This window comes from Convolutriloba macropyga, chromosome 12 (genome assembly GCF_964194025.1).
Source record: "Convolutriloba macropyga chromosome 12, txConMacr16.3, whole genome shotgun sequence".
NCBI lineage: Eukaryota > Metazoa > Xenacoelomorpha > Acoela > Convolutidae > Convolutriloba > Convolutriloba macropyga.
The window spans coordinates 44,540,634-44,565,495 of record NC_134479.1 but is presented as its reverse complement, the minus strand read 5'-3'; the positions used below and the strand labels follow the sequence as shown (position 1 = coordinate 44,565,495).

General features: G+C 32.8%; 2 protein-coding genes across 2 annotated transcripts in view; one reads left to right on the top strand and one right to left on the bottom strand.

The window, feature by feature from the left end:
• Positions 1 to 24,862, top strand: part of LOC142350658 (uncharacterized) — a 444,386-nt gene that overhangs the window by 118,617 nt on the left and 300,907 nt on the right. The window lies entirely within an intron of this gene.
• Positions 1 to 24,862, bottom strand: part of LOC142350681 (uncharacterized) — a 31,552-nt gene that overhangs the window by 2,690 nt on the left and 4,000 nt on the right. The window contains exons 2-3 of the mRNA XM_075402607.1: positions 17,892 to 18,023; positions 5,408 to 5,674 (exon numbers count right to left, since the gene is read on the bottom strand). Of these exons, the coding sequence (XP_075258722.1) occupies positions 5,408 to 5,674; positions 17,892 to 18,023 (399 nt within the window). The remainder of the gene's footprint in view (positions 1 to 5,407; positions 5,675 to 17,891; positions 18,024 to 24,862) is intronic.

Here is a 24,862-nt window from a genome sequence, read left to right as displayed (position 1 = left end):
TCACCGATCTTCGTTATTTTAAAACTTCAAAAACTTCAACCTGATATTATTTAGTAATGTGTTGCCATAATAGTTTTAAATCTAATAATACTGGATAACCGATTGTGACTAATCTATAGTTCTACCTATGGTATAGCTAGTATATTGCTGCAACTTCCAATCCTAAAATTTAGTCGAAAACATTGAGTAACTATCAAAAAATGAGCTCATTTGCCTGAGTTGCTCTCCAATAAAACAGTAAAATGAAAAGACACTCTTGAAGGTGAAATTATGCGCTTTGGTTGTAGAAGTGCCCTCTAAAAACACAAGTTGCCCAATTTCCCCTGTCTTTTGAATTTGAAGCAAAACTTGATGGAAACAGAGCAGTTTGTTCATTAGACAGGTGCTGCGTTTAAATAGATTGGTCTCAGTGTGAACAAATTATAATGCCTGAAACTTCTTACTGGAATTCTTATGAAAAGATTTGTTCTGATCGGGTGTTCAATCTCTATTTGATGTGACGCATTGCCTTTTTGTCTGTTTGGCCGGGAAGCTTCGATCGTCGACCCAAGTTGGTTTGACTCATAGTTGTATCGGGTCACAGAATAAATTGGTTAGGCTTAAAGATTAAATTGATTAATTCTAGGCTGAGTCAAATTCAATTTTAAGCTATCTCAAAGTACAAAAAACTTCCTAACCACAAAATTTGAGACCCGGTGTACTAACTGAAACTTTCTTTTGTTTTTGACGAATAGATATAACAATTCAAAAGGGTTGTGAAGTTTGGCAGGCAAGCAACGCGACAGAGATTTTTAATCTGAAACTTGAAAAATAATATGCGTCTCTCTGAACATTATTTTTTTTCATGAAAAATATCAGAGATCAGCGAGGAGAAATGGGCTTCTTATACGACTCATATAGAAAATTTCAGGGGCTTCAAAAAATGAAGTTAATTTGATGGACGTAAATGTTTTAGCAATCATTGCAACTCTTGCATCAACTGGATCGTTATGCTGCTGCAAACCACCTCTAATGATGTGCAGGTCACAGAGGATTTCAACATTCACCATGGATAATATGTTTGAAACAATCAGCCATGAAGTTGAAAACAATCGCTAAACCGGATCGCAGAAAACAATTTCGCAGTTCCTAATCTAGTGGATAAAATATTAGTGAAAGAGACACCATGTGGATTTTTTTTGAACAAAACGCAGGTTTTTTTTCACTCCTGCGCGATATAACTATTGAATACAATTGCAGACTAGAGTTTTTTTGATACTGGACTATTTATTGACCCTAAGCTTAATCAACTTAAATCAATGGTTCCACGAAAAACGAAAAATATTTTACGTACTTTTTTATCGGAAATTTTTTAGATCTTTAAAATTCAAGTCCTCATATGCCTTTCTTACACAAAATTTAAATCTCCTAAACAACAATGAGAGATATATGAGAGATATATTTATCGTTTTTAAAAGAAATTGTTACCTCATAGCACTAAAATGATTACAAGAAAAAAACAACCAACAAGTAGCTCTGTCTTTTTAGTACGAAAAACATAATTTTTCAATAACTGCCCACATCTTCTCAGCCGGTTTCAATTGCGGACATAATTTTCAGTTTAATCCAGCAAAACCTGTTATCGCAATTTTTTGTTTATCCAGTATTTATGATGGAATGTTTTCTTCTATGGGTTAGTTTAATTTTTTGCTCATTTTGTTCGGAAAGCTTCTAAAGACCTTGATAGTAAAACAATTTAAAATGAGCAGAACCATTGTCGAAAAACGGCAACAAGAATTTTTGTTCTAATTACTCTCAAATATTTGGCCTAAATCTTTTGTGCGAAAATTACTAGTTGCTGTATTCTTTCAGAATCAGGAAAGTAACTGACTTTAACTGCAACCAAAATAGTTTTTGTCTGTTCTCGTTTCAATCTCAATAACTTTTATGGGAATCAGTAGCAGCTATGGCGAGGAAATGGGTTCTTCTTCTTTTCACCCCGATTCATTTAACCCCGCGTATTTTAACACGACATCATTTAACCCCGCTATCATTTAACCCCTCTATCATTTCACCCCTCTATCATTTCACCCATCTATCATTTCATCCCGCCAATTAGCAGTCGACATTAAAGTCATATTTTATCATAATTAAGTGGATAAATTAATCCCACGTTCGATTGTGATAGTTTCATACCAAGTCCCACGGGCCGCTGAGGCATGGCCATGGCCCGCGAGGCAAGGCCAAATGATTATATTGTTACTTTAGTAATCTTTATTTTATAGAAAGATTAAAATCGGGGAGAAATGATAGAGGGGTTAAAAATAGAGGGGTTAAACGATACAGGAATGAATAAAACGGGCTTAAATGATAGGGGGTTAATTGAATAGAGGTGAATAAAAGGGACACCGAAGAAATGTACTGGTTACTTTCAAATGTGTTTATTTTTGTCTTTCTATTCGTTTGAGAGCCTGAATAGCATGCGAAGGTTGACGAAAAACTTGTATTTGTCAATTACATTGAACAACTTTGCAAAAAAACAGTCAGCAGAAATCATTACAACCCGCAGAAACATCTAAAGAACACTTTTTTGCATTTACAAAAACAACCTAACTGAGAAAAGGTTTTTGAGGATCTTGGTTATAGGATTACTGTTAAAGGAATAAAACAAATAAAAGCAAAAAAAAACAAAGCACAAACAAAAACTTTATGATCTTTCGTGAACTTAAATTAACCTGTTTTTCCAAAACTTCTTTTTTTGGTTCACTCATACCAGTATAAAAACCATAATAGCAAGCAAAGATGAAGAGTGGGTCGGATAAATTTTTGTACAAAACTAACACAGTTCAAAAATTAACTGCTTCCTTTCTTTCAAACATTCATAAACATTCAAACTTTCAAAAACACTGTTTCATCTGTTTAAAAAGGATTAGAATGACAAGCGAAGATCAAAATGGGTTGACAACTTTTCAAAAGAATTAAAACAAAACACTTGCAACAAAAAATTGAAATTTTCATGAAAATATTCTTTTTAGTTTTCAACCTAGAATTTTTTAAATTTTAACACAAAGTTTGATCTCTGACAACATAATTTATTTTTTAATCGAGCAAAACTTATATACCGTTTGACAATGTTTCGAAGCAATGCAACAGATTGATTTAATAAGTGCTTCATTAGAAGCAAATAAAGCCGTCTCGTAATTGAACCAAAAGCATCTCGAATAACTCAATTTACTAATTTTCGGTGATGTAAAAAATTTCTTCTAATAATTAGAATCAACTAGACGGCAACATAGCACTTTTGTAAAATCCTATCTCAACACAAAAATTGTCAAAAGTTAAGAAAAACATCGGCCGGCAACTGTGGTCTCTTTAGTTCTATTTTAAAAGAATAGGATAGAAATTGTGTTGTTTATTAACTTCATTTTTTTTACTTTTTTTATCACAATCGTACAGTGCAAAGGAATAAAAATTTTAAAAAAATCCAAGTAGTTTTTTTTTCAAAAGCTTTAGACCAAAACATTTGAAAAACTATTGTCAATCACCAATAAATATATTGTTTTTTGGCTTACAAAATCAATGATTATTGCATGTTTTGATAACAAAATGAAATATAAATTGCTAAGATGTTCTAATAACTCAATTTAACCGCAAGCAAATTGTTTTTATTGAAATCCAAATAGTGTTGCTTTAAAAAATTAGTTAAATTTTAGAAAATTTAGTGCTTGGGGGAGCATATCGATCAAAAATTCAATAAAAAATGGAGAAGTATAAAATTTAAATCACAAAAATTGATTTGAAAATTGATTTGTCAAATAAATCAGTTATTTTTAATGGACGAACATTATACTGCTAAATTGTCAAAACGAGAAGTTTCAAGTGTTTCCAATTCAAAAAGTTTGCTCTCAATTTCTATCTCCTTTTGTTCCAAACGAAACTCTTGGAAATTTAAGCATAATTACCAGTTGGAGAAAATTATGGTAATTGAACAAAACAGTATCAACGAATAATGCCTCAGCACGATTACATAAAAAGTGTAAAATTTTTCATTACTCCGCATTCTGCCTAATTATTTTGATTTTGCCGCTTTCGTTTTTTAATTATCCAACTCTCAACAATAATGAATCGAATCTCGAATATTTTGTAGATAACAGCACTTCGGAAGGAATAAACGGAAGTTAATTTTTGAAATCTTAAATCAACTCAACCTTACTACTCTATTTTTTTTCTGTTTTTGAATCACACTTGTCAGATGACGCAAAAGATATAAAATAGACTTCTAGGCCGTAGAACACAAGAACAACTTAGGCATAACTAAAATCTTTGAGTCAAAATTACGAAAAAACATTTTAAAAGGTTTAAGGAAACTTCGTCAAAAACATTTAAAACAATTTTTTTTGAGTCAAAATCTACAAAACTTTGTTTCTGACAAAACTGCAGGACGGCAAAAACGTGGTTGGACACAAAAAAGAAGACAAAATTAAAAACGACAAAAACTTTTTTTAAGTGAAAAAATTGAAAAGCAAACTTACAAGAAAGTTTCTAAACTTGATGAAACTGAGGTCCTGGGAAACAATTCAATCGATTTTGCTTATATATACACGTTAGCGCACTCCTAAGCAAATACTGAAAACTCTAAAATTTGTTTTTTTCAGCAGATAATTATATGCTACTATTTCGTTTTCAATAAAGACTACCAAAACTAGCTCAGAAACTCAATGGCAACTTAATGCCCGCTGGGTTTTAGCTTTTTGTTCTATCTTGAAAGCTCAAACTCATGGAAAAAGTATGTGAACACATATCTTATTAAAAAAAGGTTAGCATCAAGGCAACCTAAAATTTTTGGATTGAAAATATCCAGATCAGCACGTTATAGCTTCAATCACCTCGGAGCTTCACAGCGGTAAAAAGTTCGCACCGTTAATTTTTTTTCTCAGCCTTCACCAGCTATTTTTAATTTCAAGAAAAACATCACGAAAACATCTCTTACAACATTACTCAAATTTTTTTATTCTTTTCAGTACTTTTTCTAAAGTATTGCAATAATTACCAAAAAGAACTGTCAAAATAAAGCATCTAAAGTCCTTTTTGAGGATTCTGGTTACAGAAATTTTTGTGAAATTAATTAAAGGACTTTCAAGAAGCTGAGTAGACTGAAACGAACTCAAACGTTGAAAGTATTATTCTTCAGCGCATTAAAAAGTAAAGATTTTGGGCTAAATTCTACAGAAAAGTCATTTTATCTGCATTTTTTCACTGCATTTATTATGGGGAAATATTCTGCAAAATTGAATTTTTTTTCATCATTTTCAATAATGATAACGGCTCACTTTTCGAAAGCTAATTTAATTTAACTTTGATTGGCACAGATTTGCTAATAGAGAATTGAGCAGCACCTGATACTGCTAAACAATCACAAACAATTAACCTGGAATTTCATGTCCAGATATTTGAAATGTCGAGATTGAGAAAAGGACATCTCTCCATTTGTCTGAAAGCTTTTTGGCCTCCAAATTTTTGGCTTGTGCCAAACTTTCTCTCCTTAGACAGCGCTTTTTGCCATTCAAATAAGTGGTCAATTGGGCCGCAATTCTCATCAGGTCTTCCTCCAAATTGTCAGCTGATTTTGGATCCTTTGCAATCTTTTCAAATTCCGACACAATTCTTACGCCAGCATGTGAAACTCCCTCTTTTCCTAAAACATAAGATTTTTGCTGGTGCAAGAATTTTCTAAATATACCCAAGTCAAGACCGGATGGTGATCTTGCGGGAATCTGTCAGATTCTGGCAGATAAATGATTTTTTTTTTCAAAAAAACTGCCAGAAACATAATTATCTGGCAAAATCTGCAAGTAGAATGGCTGAAAAGAAAAATGGTCATCTTTCAATATTCTCATAAAAATAAAATTGTTCGCACCGGTTGAGCTGCAATTCAAATGGTTGATAATATCTGAACTTCTCATCTTAGTTTTTAAGAAAATTAGTTGCAGCACAACTGCTCTATTGATTGATTAAAATAGCGCACATATTTTTCACAAATACTAAACAGAATACGATAGTAATATGCGTTCGAGCAAGTTTGAAATGAAAGTTGGTTTGAAATTGGTTCTTACTTGAAATACACAACACAAACTTTCATCAGGTGATTTTCTTGTTATATAACGCGTCAGCATAAAATTGAAAAATTTCTCAGTGTTTCGTCGAAGCCATCGTATGTTTGATAAAATGTTGCTCGATACGATGGTTTGCGAACTTATATCTTCAAAATAGCTGACGTGTTTAATTTGCGCATAAAGTACACTGCACTTTTTTATTTTAAAAATTGCTTTTCGTTTTTCAAACCAACCGCAGACGAATTTATTCTGGCTCTGAAAAACCAAATAGTTGAACACTTCAGCTTTTCTCATTATTGCATCATTTTTCTTTTCAAATTTTATAGATTGTTTATTTGATTAATGTGAGAATCGATTACAAGCTAAATGAGCGTTATGAGCAGTTATTAAAATGGATGAACGGAATACATTACCAAATTCCCACAGAAGAAATTGTTTTGAAAATTTCGCCAGACCAATTTTCATCTCAAAAGAATCTGACAGAAAATTTTTTATCTTGTAAGAATCTGTCTGAATATTATCTGTCTTGTAGGAATCTGGCAGAAAAATGGTCGCTCTTGTAGGAATATGACAAAAAAATCTGGCGGAAGACGCCTCATCTTATAAGATTTTGCCAGAATCTGCTATATTTCTACAAGATAATCATCCACTCTCCACTAGAGCAGCTAAATAAATTGTTAAAAATAAGCTGATTTTGCAATAAAATCTGATCAAAAAATTTGCATGAAGCGCCGAAACGCTAGAAAGTGATGCAATTTGTATGAATTGTGCCAAATGCTGTAATTTCGGCATGTTTCAGAACTGTCTTTTGAAAATTTTCCGGGTTGCAGTACTGGAGCATCATCGTGCTAAGAACGATTTTGATTTTTTTTAACATATACGTTGGAAAGCACTGAGTAATATGCAGACAACTCTTCCCGGGTTGCTCATCATACAAAAAACTCGGTAATCATACAAGGTTTTATATGATCCCTGGTAGTCGTACAAGGTCATATATGATTTGCATGATATTCTGGTAGTCATACAAAGGTCATACAACTTTCTGAAAGATGCTTAAACAGTCGCAATTGTCACCCCGATTTGGCCTGAAGTAAATTGAATTATAAAATCTGTTCAAGTTATTCCGAACATGGTAATGAGTTTTCTTGGTTATTGTACAAAGTCATAAATGACATTATGATTTAATTGTAGTTATACAAGAATCATAAATAGAAATTGAACTTTTCAAGAACGTTTCTGACACTGTTTAGGTTCCTTGGATCGCATTATTCAAAAATTTTGAGTTGAACTTTATTCCATTTCATACATTCAGCTCACTCAGTGTTTTTCTTACAAAATTAGGTGCTGAAATGATGCAATGTTGTTTCATTGCCTGGATTATTATACAACAATTCTTTACGGCTGATAAAAATGAAAAAGACATATTTGAAAAAAGTGAAAACGAGGCCAGCAAATCCGCAAAAAAATGCCGAAAAAGGTAAACAACCACAAATATCTCATATTAATAAAAAGAAAGAAAGCATAAAAATTTTAGGAGCAGATGATTGTCCTGGTAGTTTTTTTTGAATAACGAATATAAAGACTAACCGTTATTAAATTTTTACGGTGAGAAGTTTATTTTTTAAAAAACATGTTTTTCGTTATATTATATGTTACAAGCATTTGCCTACACGTTTTCTCTTTTCACAATTTATATGTTTCTAATTAAATTTTTATGTTCATATTTTTTTTCGATTATTGTTATTTTACTTTTCCTAGCAAATTCGAAATTGATGCTACTTTGATTGTAAATTTTTGCTATAAAAATATTGAAAAAACATGTTTTTCGTTATATTATATGTTACAAGCATTTGCCTACACGTTTTCTCTTTTCACAATTTATATGTTTCTAATTAAATTTTTATGTTCATATTTTTTTTCGATTATTGTTATTTTACTTTTCCTAGCAAATTCGAAATTGATGCTACTTTGATTGTAAATTTTTGCTATAAAAATATTGGAAAACAACCTATTCATGCCTGTTCTATTCGGCTGTTGCTGAATGTTCGCATTATTTCCCTATTTGCCAGATGAATGGTTGTCTTGCAATTTTCTTTCAAGAACAATGGTTATCTTGCAAGCTTTTGCAATATTTTCGGAGAAAATTTTGCAAAATTTGTTATCTTCTATAAAGTTACTGCCAGAATCTTGCAAGATCTTGGAAGATAACCATTCGAAAGTGACGGTGGTCTTTCAATTTGATTGACATTAAACAATTTTTTTCCAGCAGTTTCCTTGACTTGTTTATTTGCAAAACAATTACGGTTTTTTGGCCGTTTGTTAGCCCGTTAAACGTCAGGGATTTCAATCTCAAAAACATTTCAATGTGCAAAATGACCAAAATAGTCCGCTTTTTAAAGATATCTTATAAAACCCATGTATGCCACGACTGGTTTCCGGATATAATATAAAGGACCTGAATGATACTTATTTACATACCATATGTACACAAGAGCGGGTAATTTCGGCTGTGCCGCCGTACATCGTGCACCCCCCCCCCCCCCCCACCGATTACAAAGCACATGTGCCTAAATAGTAAATTATGTATAAATATGACACAGGCTTTGGGGTTGGCAGACAATATGCACCCTATAAGCCGAGGAGGGGGGGGGGGGGGGGGGTGATTGGTCACAAACGGAAAAGAACCACAAGATCATAAGACACACACAGCTTTTGATAACATAACTGGCAGAGTGCTTGAAAATAGCCGCAATTGCTTCGCAGATCTGCGGTCTCAAAAATATAGTAAAAAACAGACAAAAAAATTGTTTTGTTTGAAATTAAGATGTTGTATTTTGATTACGAATATGTATAACTTATTGCTGCTTCTATTAGGTGCTCCCAAACACCCTTTAATTGGAGTTACTCACATTCACTTGAGCTTCTCTCTTTGAATTAAAGTTACGAAAATTCAATTTTAGAGTAAGGAAGTCGTTTTTGTGAATGCAGCGAGTTGCGTGCGATCAAAAACTTCATCAAGCGAATGAACTCCTTCAGTTGAAGTTGCATGAGCGAATGAGCAAAAGGCAGATTTGAAGTGCTGGTGACGTCATAAGGTCGTAACAAAAATCCTGACGACAAAGAAACATAGCAGTACAATTCAAAGAATTTTCATCGACTTAACAAAGAACTAGACCTACGATGGCTATAACTGGACTGGTAACCCACTTAGAAGAAAAATCGATAAAGCAGTAGAAATCAAAGCAAAAATGCCGCATGTTGAAAAAGCAATGTTGAAAAAAAACCAACAATCGAGAAAGCGAGTTTTTGTTGATACACCTTTTTCCGCTCCACTTAGAATATAGAATGCAAAAACTCACGACACAAAACAAATTGCTTTTTTCGCTCCACTTTTTTTCGGCTTGACCAAAATCACTATTCCAATTTGAAGTCAAATATCAAGAAAATGTGTGAACATATCTTAAAAAAACTTTGAATTGTTTAAAACCAGGAGGAGACTAATAATAGCCTCAGCTATCGCTGTGCGGCTGTTAAAAACCTAAAAACTTCAGTTGCCACATATAAACTAGCATTTATGGTCTTTACAGATACTTTATTTGATAATTATTGTAGTTTCTGAATATGAAGATTGTATAATCGTTCACACAACACTGAAAATCAAATCCTGCATTAATAAAAAATCATCTTGAGGTTGTACGAGGAATTTTGGTTTGACTTTATCATACAGCCGTGACCTCTCCACATTTATTTCCAATGTTTTTTTCATATTTTAGTGCAGTTTCTTTTAATTAATCTCATTTAACTCAATTAGTTATTTTAAAGCTGTTCCTAGTCTCGACAGGAAATAGTGATTTAATGTCTGATCACGCTATGAATAAATTTTAGTTTCCACTTTCCTTATCGACCACAATCTGATCAAATTCAAGTCCTTTAAGTACTCTGTAAAGTTTTTCACTCTATTACTTCACTCAATAAAACTAAGATGGTAATTTATCTGATCAATTGCCGTTTGTTCTGACAACTAGAATTGACATTAGTAAACGGCCGCTTATGTTCCAATAATTGAAGAAAACTAATTTTGCATAAAAGTAACAGTTTCTTTTACGACGCGAAATCCGAGTCAAATGTCACAAATGCAATCGCATCGTAAGAAATCGTAGTATAAACGACTAGTTCACCATTTGGCAATATTAGCAACGGAGTTTCAAATCATCATTTTATAAAGATGCCTTCTGAGAAAAACCCACAAAGTTGTCCACTACTGTGGGATATGTAGATAAATCGGTGTAAAGTGGCTCTCTTAGACAAAGAGTCTATTTATCTTGAGGAATTGCTTCATGACCCACCAACAACCGCTTTCTATCCCAAAGAACCTACCTATAAAGAACAAACTGAAGGCCAAACTCATTAATCATAAATAGATAGGCTGACTAAAATTGCTCAAATGAAAATAAAATAGCAAATTTGCTGCGACACGCTTGATGAAGTTGCATAACTTTGTAAGGCGAAATCTTGGACCTTATCCGATAAATGAAGGATGTCAATGCTGTACTTTTCAATCGGAACACAAGGACAACGGATATTCAATAGCAAACACCCAAAGCCTGATATTTACAGGCAAATGACCAAACATCTATGGAAGGCTATGGAGGAATCCTTCATTTGGATTATAAACTTTTTCTACGAAAGATCTCGACTTTCCATTTTGATGCAAAATTATAAAACAGTCTGAAAACTAAAGACTTGGTGTGTTGAAGAAGACTTCATCATTCAAGAGATTTTTATTGCACATTAAAAAAACTTCAACACGCAAACCGAATTACTTTGCGAAACAATAACTTCAAATAATGCACTTGAAAAATCATTCCAAACGGAACTTGGAAACAAAAACCAACAACGAATCCATCAAAGCTTAGACATCAATGTACCCGGGTCAACGATCATACAACTTTCTTTGATTTCGTACTAGGTCATATATGATTTGTATGATTTCTTAGTAGTCATACAAGGATCATACAAAAAATCAAACTTTACACTAAAATGCGTAAATCAATACGCGCTAAACTACTGATACCAAAAAAAATCGATCAAAGCGGCCACACTTTAGGAAGAAAAAAAATTTTTCCTAGTAATCGTACTAGGTCATATATGATTTGTATGATTTCTTAGTAGTCATACAAGGATCATACAAAAAATTTTATATGATGCAATGCGTTGGAAACGTTAATAGAAACTTCCGGAATCCACAAATAAAACCAGAGTTGGTAGTAACAACAGTTAATAGAGCAAAAAAGAATATTCAAAATTTTTTGTTATCGTACTAGGTCATATATGATTTGTATGATTTCTTAGTAGTCATACAAGGGTCATACAAAATTTTTTATATCATGCAATGCGTTGGAAAAACTAATAGAAACCTTCAGAACGAACAAATAAAACCATAGTTGGTAGTAGCAATAGTTAACAGAGCAAAAGAGAAAATTCAAAATTCTTTGTTATCATACTAGGTCATATATGATTTGTACGATTTCTTAGTAGTCATACAAGGATCATACAAAAAGTTCACAAAAAATTTAGAAACTGTCCGCTTGGGTCCATTGAACTTATTGTAGCACATAATTGTGAACGCGGTCACAAATAAAGCAAATCATGAGTTTCAGTGGGCACATGGATTGAAACTATTTGAACAAAAGCTTAAAGAAAAATTTGCAAAAATCAACCCAGTGCAATTTTAAAATGTTTGTTTTGATTATAAAATTTCTGTTTCGATTTTAAAACCTCTGCGCCACTAACAGGTGACAACGAAATCCTTAGTCCTAATTCTTATTGTAGGAGTTACCGCCTTTTGTCGGCATGCGTTTTAAAATTATTTGCACAGAAGCGTGAAAAAAAATTTGCTGAAATCACACCATGTTGGGCGATAATTAGATTTCGTTTACATCAAACATTAGCTCTTTGATTTCATACTAGGATCCTTTATAATTTCTTTGATTTCTTATTAGGTTCATATATCTATATAAATATTTATGTATATATTTAAATACAAATAATTTCCTTGGATCCAACCTTGCGCCTTGAGGATCCTTGCGCTTTGGATTCAACTCCGGGGCTTCATTGAGGTTTAGTACACAGATCATTTACAATTTCTTTGGTTTCATATTAGGATCATATATGATTTCTTTGATCTCATATTAGGATCATATATGATTTCTTTGATTTCAAACTAAGATCATACACCCTATTAGAATGAATTCTTGGGTTTCATGGAAGTAGACATGTATGAATTCTTTGATTTCATAATAGGATCATGTATGACTTCTTTGTTTTCATACTAGGTCCATATATGATTTCTTTGATTTCATATTAGGATCATATATGATTTCTTTGTTTTCATAATTGAATCATACACTTTTTTGAGCATGAATTCTTACTTTTCATGAAAGGATCATGTATGAATACTTTGACTTCATGCTGGGATCATATATGATTTCTTGGATTTCATAGAAGGATCGTACTAAGAAATCGAGTATGGACAGTACGAAATCATATATGATCCTTGTATGAAATCAAAGAAATTTCAACCCGGGTACAATCAAATAATCTGTTATCGGATTTTGGATATAGAAAATGCAACGCAAATTACAACCAACAAAGCAACACAAATGGCTACTTGAAACAACGATCAACTGCCGCATTTATGCTCAGAAATGGAATAACGTTCATAGATCAGTTGGTCATGCACAAAAAATTGCAATATTTGGGGAATTGCTAACTGTTTCGTAAAAATGAGCTGAAACAAAAAAAAAAAACAACAACCACAACAACAGCAAAACTCAACTCGACAAAGAAGTCGATAACATGAAAAATGTCCGAGAAGACGAACTAACGAGAACACTATTAACTGTATTAGTAGTAAGAGAGAACTCCTAGTGTATACAATCAAGTGTATGACTCAACATATGACAACACTTTTGAAGTTGCCAATGTTGAAGCAATCGGTAGTGAAATTGCCAAAAGGTTTTACCCCTGAACATGAGCATTCAATTTGGAATTATCTTTTGCACTGCCATTCTTGACTCGGGATTGTCAAGCATGCTTAGCATTGCCAACAGGTGCTTGGCGAAAAATATTAACAGATAGCACAACTTCGGAGTGGATACACACAACAGGAGCTGATAAGGATCTTAACGCATTCGCAAACGAACCGATAAAGGTAAAATGGCAAACTGCGGACTCAAGTCAGATGTAACGACTGGGAAAGCAAAGATTCATTTAGCAGTTGTAGAGGGTGAAAAAATCACTGTTTGGCGAGACCTAATTAAAAAATTGTAAGTAACAGTTGTGCAACAACAGAAAATTTCTGGTGAATCAAAAAATAATACCTCTGATAATACCAATGCCCCATTTAGTAAACAATTTTGTCGCACTTTCAATATTTAGTTTTACGAACTGGATTTTCAAAGTCACATATCACAAAATTGAAATTTCGCAAAAACAACACGACAGAAAACCAAAAAAGTTAGGCAATCCCATTTAACTTACAACCTAAAGTTACTAAAGAAGAAACGCGGGTAAAATTGGTCTTGTTGAAAAACTATCTAACTGTACTGTTGAAAAATTAATTTCTCGAATAGTAGTTATTAAAGCAAACAAAAGTAATACAAAAAAGTATTGCTTTATAGTTCCTAATAAAGCAATACAAAAAAAATTATCAAAGGACCAAGGCTGAAAAGCTAATCAATTCCTTGTCACAGCGCTTAAATGAAACTCAAAACGGTCAAGAGACCCATTTATCTCAAACGATTGGAGATTTGCATATAGTCATATAGTCAGCTTCAGCTACACAACGATAAGTCTAGTTTGTGTAATTTTAATGTCCTATGCGACAAAAAAACTACCACATAGAGACTCAAAACTAGATTTTTTGGATCAGCTGATATGCCAGCAAAATTTTAAAAAGCCATTATTTACAATCAACTTTTTGTTTTTCAGACAACAGAGTAATTTTAATCACTGGTTCAACCGATGATTAATTGAAAACTGTAGATAAATGTTTAACACGATTAGATGAAGATAATTTACGTATCAATCTACCAAAGTGTCATTTTGCAAAGATGGAGATCAAATGACTAGAACATTAAACTAGGTTTTCGCCCCTCGAATCAAAAAGTGCGGCAATTTTAGCTATTCCAACTCCCGAAACTTGGAAAAGATTTAGATCATTGTTAGGATCTGTTCACTACATAAGTAAATTGAGACCTATCCTAGCGCAATAATTCCACCCTCTTCGATCACTCTTAAAAAGACGGCAAAATTTATGCGGAATAAAGATCAAGAAAAACATTATAATGAAATAAAAATTAAAATAGCATCAAGTACTGAAAAAAGTCATCTTGAATACAAATTTTGAGGATAGAATCAAATGCAAAAAATTTTGATTAAGACTTGGAGCGGCATTAGAACAAAATGCTAAGGGTTGTTAGAAACACATTGCATAGGCATTGCATTTCTGAAAAACGATAGAGTATTCAACAAATTTAAATTCTTGTTTATAGTGTGGTCAGTCGATCAGTCGACTGCTTCCCATAAAAGTTTTTTGGCAAGAAATTTAGAGACATTGTCGAGCATCATGAAACTCACCAGCCAAAATTTAAAGAACACAGATCAAATAAATCTTATGACAGTCGACAATTTTACAAATATAAAAAAAATCAGTTATCTCTAATCTAATACAGATGCAAGTAGGTTGCGAAAGTCACAATGGTAAAACTGAGATTAAAGCAAACATTTACAACAAATTTGCACCACTTTCGACTCGAAATAAAGTAATACCGTTAATATTCATCAAATAGGCGCGGGAAGATAAAATTCCAAAATATATACAGCAGAAACATTGCCAACTCGCTTTTTGTCTAAAATTTGCGTCCTAATCAACATTCTCAAGCTGATAAAAAATTTCAATCTTGTTCATTAAATATTTCAATCAATAATCAATTTCACAATCATGGCCCGAACTGTTGCAAACAAAACCTCAAATCTTTTGAATCGTGTGTCATCTTCAACACTGATCTAGACTCCAATTCATTTTCACTAAATGCAACCCCAGGAACAAATGCAAATACATCAGCTGGCAGTAATTCGTCTCTTAACTCATTGAATAAATCCGGAGCGATCGAGATTTTTGAAAAAAATGTTCAGCGAGATCTATTAGCGATACTGACTGCAAAAATGTCAATTTTAAACAGGTGAGAGGTTGCATGCTGCGAAAGGATGAACAATTATTGAAGGAAATCAGCCTGTACTTCAATTTCCTCTGGAGAGACATCAGTGTGAAAAGTGGCTGTTTCTGGAGAGACATCAGTGTGAAAAGTGGCTGTTTTGTATTGGCCAACGAATTTTGCGATCCCAATTTCACTTAAAGAAGCAATGCTGGAAGGAAATCATTCAACACATACAGGCTTTGCGATGCTAACATTAGCACAGACTTTTTTATGGCCGTATATCCACCGGGGTCTACTTGGTAAGGTTAGTAAGTGCAAGGCGTGCATGGGAATTGCCAAGAACTAAAAATTTGTGATTTCGGATAGCAATCTATTAACACTTTATAATTGTAAAAACCGAATGAGGAAGTCCGAAATGACATTGGAACAACTATAATTAATAAAAAGTAGATTGGATATTACTTTCTAACTGTCTTTGATGGATTTTCAAAATGTGCAACTCGTTGAAAATTTCACCACGCATCAAATCCTAATGGAATAAAATTCTTCGAATAAAATTTTTGTGATAACGGAGTCCCAAGATCGATTAAAACTGACAAAGCTAAATGTCTTACAGGAGAAGCTTTTAAAAGTTGTTGCTAAGAAGACAATATTGAAGCAAAATATGCTCCTGCTGGCGACCACAGAGATATTGGCGTTGTAGAAAAACTTATGCAAACTAGTAAACGGGTTTGTCATGAATAAAAAAACTCAAAAAAATTTTCGACCTTTATCATGCAATACATACAGATGTGCATGAATTGAGTATACACAAGCAGAAAACGACAAATGTTACGCCGATCGAAGCACATTTCAGTGGGTCAAACATGTAATACACCAATGTCAAATAATTCGAAAACGAGGGGTAGTAAAAAATTAAATTACGAAAGGATCATCATTCATTATTGAAGCGAGGACACAATCCCGGGGCGATCTTTTCTGACAGGCGAACAATGAGTGGACACCGTATTTTGTAGCGACTTAGAGATGGAGAAGGCTATAACTAACTAGACAACGAACCATGCCTATTGGGGTCGGAGCAAGCACCACGATCACAGCTAAGTACGGTACAAAGGAAGAATGCAATATGGAGGAAGCAGAATAAGCTTAACCTCGCGAGAGCCTTGAAAATGAGCATCCTCAAACGTATAGTAAGTCCCATAAAGTTGCAACGCAAGCGAACGTTCGAAAAACTCCCGACATGCAAATGAACAACGAAGTACTGATCTTTGCATGTTTTACAATTGACCTTTGACCTTTGAAACGTTCGATAGCGTTGCAACTTTACGGGACTGACTATAATCCAAAGTATGATTACGCATTTGCAAGTCGGCCAGAAATACCACAAACTAAATATATTCCTCAACAAGTAACAATTACCTCGCAGAATCAACTATTTGGAGCAACTTCGACAGAAAGCAAGTGACGCCTAAACTAAAATGAAATCAACGAAAAGACCCGTCATAACATCCAGCGACGCCTCCAGTGATTCAGACTGTCTTCTACTACTAGACGCAGTAAATGACAGAAAAAAGAAGAGGAGTTAGAATCCGCATTTCCGATCAATTTTGACGTTTTTCGGACCCATTTTTGACGTTTTTCTGATGGATTTTCTATGGCCCAGTGAAATCCCATCGATGGATTTTCTATGATCAGAGAAAAAGTGGTAATGAACCATCGATGACCCATCGATGGACTTTTTATGAAGTTTCTATGATCCATCGATGAGATTCACTGGGACTCCAACCCCGGAACGCTACAAATGATAATTAAAACTGTCCATAGAACGGAAGGATACAACAATCCAATATTGGATACTTCATCTATTCTTGAGAAACTTACTCCCCGAGGAACCCAAACGAACGTTGCACTTGCGATCCCAAACCGAATTGACCAACAGAAAAGTTGGTATTCGACAAATTGAGTTACGACGAATATTATTTACGATAAACTGCTGAATTAATCCAAAAAGTAAATACAGTTAATTATTACATATTTTTAAAAAAGATGTGTAATAACTGGGGAATAAGTACTACTGTTGTGATTTTAATATTTTTCAATTTTCAGTTTTTCCAAAATCTTCTGAAGGAGGGGAAATATTATAGGGCCATAATATTTCCATATTTATTCCTAATGTCATTTCCATAATTTTAAGGCAATTCAATTTAAGTCATCTTTTTTAACCCACTTGGTAATTTTAAAGCTGTTCGTATAATAGACAGGAAATTGTGATTCATTCTCGTAGTTCACTCAATAAAACTCAATAAGTTGGTAATTTAACTTATCAATTGCTTTTCTTTTTGACAAATAGAATTCAGATTAGTCAATCGCGGCACAAGTTAAAATCAATGAAAATAAAATTTATTTCGCATAAAAGTAATAACTTCATTTGCGATGCAAAATCCGAACATATTTGTCGCAGATACAATCGCATCGCGAACACCCGAAGTATAAACGACCAGATCACCGCAGACATGTATGGGAAAATAAAGGGCCCTAATCTATTCGAATTTTTTATGCTGTCTACGAGGGGTCAAACCTGATTTCGTTTGTAGTTCTATCGAACTGTGATTCTGGAGGTTTGGTATTTTGTTGAGTTGCTCTTGGGATAACCGATTTGGTTCCGGAGGTGGCAGTGGTGGGTGAACTGTCTGCGCTGCACCCGTGCTTGCTAAAATAAAATCTTGGGAAATGCTCTAAGTTATAAATTTGCACCTGCTTGCTATCTCCTTAGTGGAAACCAGATAGTGAGTTTTGTATGATATTGCAACAGAATGCAGTTATTATGCAAATTGTTTCTCAATTTTAACAGAAGTCTTTATTTTGACGAATCTTCCAGTTTTCTTACAAAAAATGGATACTTTCCAATAAGTTATTACAAAAGGTGTTTCTTTTGGAACCGTCATTTTGTTTAAATCAGCTGTTTATCATAAACAATTTAAAATAGCCGCCGAGGCTGAGGTCTGCGCTCGAAATTGTCCTGGTCCAAACCATTTCGAGCGCACATCTGACCTTTCTTCGCTCGAAAGGGTCTGGAAGGTGGAATGAGCGCACATAAGACTGTTCATAGGCGGATTTGAGCGCACTTGGAGCACATACAGACAGTCGAGCGCGCTTGAGTCTGAACAAAAAAAAACTTCGAGCGCAACTGGGTCTGGACCAGAAATGCTTTGAGCGCAGGAAAATCGATAATCCTGCGCTCGAAGCCATGCGATCAGAGAGCATTTCGAGCGCAACTGGGTCTGATCATAAACGGTTTCAAGCGCAAGTTTTCGCGATTACAATTTTAACGATGCCAAATTATGAGTGACATTCTTTAAATGAGATATCAAGTGTTTCTTACTATGATTTTGAAAGTAGGCTTGGAGTTAGACTTGGCGCGTCTTGAATCATCTACGTCTTGATAAGTAAAGAAGCACATGAAAAACCGAGTTTGATTGCAATAGTTTTTCTAAAAATACTCAGCATAAGTCAAATATGCTTTCCTAACGTTCCTAACTTTCACATTTTGCAAAAAGCATTTGTTTCAAACAACTGTTGCATTTTTCAGTGATTCTGAGCTGCGTCACATACAAATATAGTAATGGAAAAAATTTAGGAAGCATTCAAACAGAACGTCGATAAATCTCCGTGTTATATCGGGGCAAAAAGAGTCATTTGAGTAATCGAATTCTAAGGAAGTGTTATTTATCTCCTCGCTTATACTAGATTTCAGAGCAGATAAATTTTTGTTCGTTTTTTTTCTTTTTCGATTCGCTCTCAGATGGCATAATTCCTTTTTTAAGAGTCAATTGTTGAATTTTTTTCTTTGTTTTTCTTCTTCAAATCAATAAACTTGAAATTTCGGTAACTCCAATTCCTTATTATACAATAAGATTTATTAACTTGAAAAGTTTAATGGCTGCAATGAGATTATAGTGGAATACTTCGAACAATAAACTTTTTAAAGACTATTGATTGACTTGAAGTAGAATCAGCCGCTATTCAATTGTTCATCTGTAAAAAGCAACTTTTTTTTCAAGTTAATCCTATTTATAAATAAAATTGTCTATACTCCAAGAATAAATGAAAAAACTCAGCAGGATTTCACTAAAACAAATATGGTGTTAGCTTTAACTGAAGTGAAAAGTAATCAACGACAATTTGAAACGACTTAATTTAAACGAGAAAAAATTTTCAAACTTTTCCATTGTGTCTTCCTGTTTATTGAAACGTTGAGTCGATCTATGTTAACTTGACGGACATTTCCTAATATGCTGAAGACAAGAAAGAATTTTACGTAAAAAATTTGGCTCAAAAATTCTATTTTCGTAAAAATGTTTTTTTTTTCGGAATCGTCGTTTTGTTTAAATCAGCTGTTTACCATATACCATTTAAATAGCTGACCAAATTTTTGATAACGCGAAATTATAAATGACGTTCCTTAAATGAGGTATTAAGTGTTTCCTGCTGGTTTTGAAGGTTGGTTTGGAGGCACACTTTTTTTGCTTATTGAAACGTGAAACAGAAGAGAAGTTTCTTCATCCTTTCTTCTCATTTATCAACATATTGAGGAAAAGTATGTTTACTCGTCAGAATTTTCATCAGTTGCTATAAGGAAATAAGTTTTTGACCACTTTGAGTTAAAAATTTTGGCACACCAATTCTTTTTCTGAATTTTCTTTCATTAGCCGTTTCTAATTTGAGGAGACTCGTCAATGTGCGCTCGCACATAATGTTCCAACCCAGCTAACACTCAATTTTACCTTAGAGTAAATAGAAAACTTTCCAAATTTCAGAAATTACTCAGAATTTGGCGTACGAATAAAAAAAATCCAGATAAAAAGCTTAGTAATATAAATGATGCCACAATAGAGGGCCAAAAAAACTTGCCATTATTAGGACTAAGAGGCAAGACTAAAAACAAAATCAGTTAACAACAATGATTATCTGCATCAAAAGGACAATGATTTTTTTTGAAAAGAAATTAGAAACAAAATCAAAATAGCGTCAAATATCGTTTACTAACGTTCCTAATTGTCACATTGCAAAAATAATAAGTTTAAAAAAAATTTCTCTTTTTTCAACGTTTCTAAGAATTATCAATTATAATTTTAATCGCTAAAAGATTTTATTAATTTTTGAACTGAACGTTGTTAAATATCCGTTTTATATCTGAGCAAAAAAGAGCCATTTGAGTAATCGAACTCTAAGGAAGTATTATTTATGGAGCCAAATATATTTCCTTGCTTATGCTAGATTACAGAACCGGTAAATTTTTGTTTGTTTTTTTTTCTTTTTTGATTCGCTCTCAGTTGGCATAATTCTTTTTTTAAGAGTCAGATGTTGAATTTTTTTCTTTGTTTTTGTTCTTAAAAACGTTAAAATTGAAATTTTGATAGCTCCAATTCCTTATTATACAATAAGATTTAATAACTTGAAAAGGTTAATGGCTGCAATGAGATTATAGTGGAATACTTCGAACAATAAACTTTTTAAAGACTATTGATTGACTTGAAGTAGAATAAGCAGCTATTCAATTATTCATCTGTAAAGAACAACAATGTTTTTCAAGTTAATCCTATTTATGTATAAAATTGTCTATATTCCAAGAATGAATGAAAAAACTCAGCAGCATTTCACCAAAAGAAATATGTTGTTAACTTTAACTGAAGTGGAAGATAATCGACGATAATTTGAAAGACTTTATTTAAATGAGAAAACTGTTTCAAATTTTTCCATTGTGTCTTCCTGTTTATTGAAATGTTGAGTCAACCTATGTTAACTTGTAGGACATTTTCTAAGTCGCTAAAGACAAGAAAGAATTTTGTGCAAAAAAAGTAGGCTAAAATATTCTTTTTTCAAAAAAATGAGTTTTTTGGAATAGTCAGTTCGTTTAAATCAGCTGTTCACCTTATACCATTTAAATAGCTGACCACATTTTGGAAAATGCTAAAATATGAATGGCATTTCATAAAAGAGATATTAAGTGATTCCTGCTGGTTTTGAACTTTTATTTAGAGGTACGATTTTTTGCTTATTGAAACGTGAAACCGAAGAGAATTTTCTTCATCATTTCTTCTCATTTATCGAAATATTGAGGAAAAGTAGGTTTGCTCGTCAGACATTTCATCAGTTTCTATAATGAAATGAGTGGTTGACCACTTTGGGATACAAATTTTGTTGCACCAATTCTTTTTTTGAATTTTCTTTCATTAGCCGTTTCTAATATGAGGAGACTCGTCAATGGGCGTTCGCACATAATGTTCCAACCCGGCTAACACTCAATTTTACCTTAGAGTAAATAGAAAACTTTCCAAATTTCAGAAGTTACTCAAAGAATTTGGCGTACGAATGAAAAAAATCCAGATAAAAAGCTTAGTAATATAAAAGATGCCACAATAGAGGGCCAAAAAAACTTGCCATTATTAGGACTAAGAGGCAAGACTAAAAACAAAATCATTTAACAACAATGTTTATCTGCATCAAAAAGTCAACGTCTTTTTTATTGAAAAGAAATTAGAAACAAAATCAAAATAGTGTCAAATATGGTTTACTAACGTTCCTAATTGTCACATTGCAAAAATAATTAGTTTGAAAAAAATTTCTCTTTTTTCAACGTTTCTGAGCATTATCAATTATAATTTTAATCGCGAAAAAGATTTTATAAATTTTTGAACGGAACGTTGTTAAATATCCGTTTTATATCTGAGCAAAAAAGAGCCATTTGAGTAATCGAACTCTAAGGAAGTATTTTTTATGGAGCCAAATATATTTCCTTGCTTATGCTAGATTACAGAACCGGTAAGTTTTTGTTTGTTTTTTTTTCTTTTTTGATTCGCTCTCAGTTGGCATAATTCCTTTTTTAAGAGTCAGTTGTTGAATTTTTTTCTTTGTTTTTCTTCCTAAAAACGTTAAGCTTGAAATTTTGATAGCTCCAATTCCTTATTATACAATAAAAATTAATGACTTGAAAAGCTTAATGGCTGCAATGAGATTATAGTGGAATACTTTGAACAATAAACTTTTTAACAACTATTGATTGACTTGAAGTAGAATCAGCAGCTATTCAATTATTCATCTGTAAAAAACAACAATTTTTTTCAAGTTAATCCCATTTATGTATAAAATTGTCTATATTCCAAGAATGAATGAAAAAACTCAGCAGCATTTCACTAAAAGAAATATGGTGTTAGCTTTAACTGAAGTGGAAGATAATCAGCGATAAAGTGAAAGACTTTATTTAATTGAGAAAAATGTTTCAAATTTTTCCATTGTGTCTTCCTGTTTATTGAAATGTTGAGTCAACCTATGTTAACTTGTCGGACATTTCCTAAGTCGCTAAAGACAAGAAAGAATTTTGTGCAAAAAAAGTTGGCTCAAATATTCTTTTTTCAAAAAAACGATTCTTTTGGAATAGTCAGTTCGTTTTAATCAGCTGTTCACCTTATACCATTTAAATAGCTCACCACATTTTGGAAAATGCTAAAATATGAATGACATTCCATAAAAGAGATATTTAGTGTTTCCTTCTGAATTTGAACCTTGATTTAGAGGTACAGTTTTTTGCTTATTGAAACGTGAAACCGAAGAGAAGTTTCTTCATCATTTCTTCTCATTTATCGAAATATTGAGGAAAAGTAGGTTTACTCGTCAGACATTTCATCAGTTTCTATAAAGAAATGAGTGTTTGACCACTTTGAGTTAAAAATTTTTGCGCACCAATTCTGTTTTTGAATTTTTTTTCAACAGCCGTTTCTAATTTGAGGAGGCTCATCAATGTGCGTTTGCATATAATGTTCTGACCCGGCTAAAACTCAATTTTACCTTAGAGTAAATAGAAAACTTTCCAAATTTCGGAAATTACTCAAAGAATTTGTCGTACGAATTTAAAAAAAGCTAGATAGAAAACTTAGTAAAATAAATGATGCTACAATAGAGGGCCAATAAAACTTGCCATTATTAGAACTAAGAGGCAAGACTAAAAACCAAATCAATTAACAACAATGGTTATTCAACAAAAGTCAACGTCTATTTTCTTGACAAAAAAACTTGGAAACAAAATCGAAATAGCGTCAAGAACCTAAACTAAACAAATGATTTTGTACTTTACTAGAACAAACATGGGAATTGTCGTTAATGAGAATTGGTGACAAATAAAAAAGAGGAAAAATGGCAAAATGAAGACTTTAGTTTTTGCAAACGAACAAATTCAAATAATGAAAACCATAAAATATTAATTGAAATCCTTAAAAGTTTGATGTTCATACCTCCATATAAAACTTTGAATTCTGCCCAACTATGTTGTGCCTCTACAAAAACAAACATCAAACACAGACGAAAAGCAGAAAGTCATTTGATTTTGCGGAAAACGGCGTGGAAGACGTTTTAACCGTAATGCATTCCAAAAAAAGATATGATCAATTGCAAAATGAGCACCAGTAACGTAATAGTGAACCCTGAAGAATGAGATTAAGTCACAAGTAGACGACATAAAAAGAAAAAGGGAAAAGTAAAGAAACATTTGTTCTTTCCAAAACACATCTTCAAAATAATGAAAACAATAGCTATTAACTGAAACCATTAAATTTGTTCCTTTATTTCTCCTGAAAAACCATTGAGATTTGTCAATGTTCAGAATATGTAAAATGTCTACAAAAAAAACAAACTCAGAAAAAAAAATCAGAAAATTTAGTCCGTAAAACAAGTCGTTGAAACATTAAGCAGTGCACCAAAAAAGTTCGATATGTTCAAATGCTAATTTTTTCATCGCCCTTAAAGTGATTTTTGACCTGGAAATGATGAGGCTAGGTAAGAAGTAGACAAAAAAAGAACCGCAAACAACATAATTAAAAAAAGCTAAATATATTTTTTAAACTCTTTGATTTCAAAGTTTATGAGAAACTTTGGCTGTCAAGTGAAATCAACTAATGGTTTCTTTTTTGTTTTAAGGAAGCCAATAAGATCTGCAGTTATCGAAAACTTTTCTGCCAGAAGTCGGCGTGGAAGCCGTTGATACCATGTTTTGAGACGCCAAAAATGTAACATCTGATTTGTCAACAATGTGACCAGACAATAAAAAGAACCTCAAAGAAGGGGAACTTTGTAAAGTTAGAAAATTTATTGGTGAAATCTCGTAGTGTCAGAGCCGAATAACAATTATTAAAAACAAAAAAAAATGCTAGAAATTTTAAAAACGTTTTTAAAGAAAGTTTTAATCCACCAGAAAGACTGTGAGCTTTTGCTGACTTAAAGGCTACAACCTGACCAAGAAGGAGAAAAAGAGAGTCGAAACTCGAGTATCCATTGTTTATTTTGACTAGAAAAACCAGATTGGTTTCCTTGAACCTGATAAGAAAGCCAATTGAACCTGTCATTAATAATCCTCGCTTCAAATTGTTCCGTTCTGTAAATAACAGAAAAGCAAAAATAATGTAAATTAATTATAAAAAGAAATTAGTTTTAGGTGTGTTAATTTGGCAAAAATAAACAAAATGGACCACAGAAGCGTTGAAAAAAGGCTGAAATTTG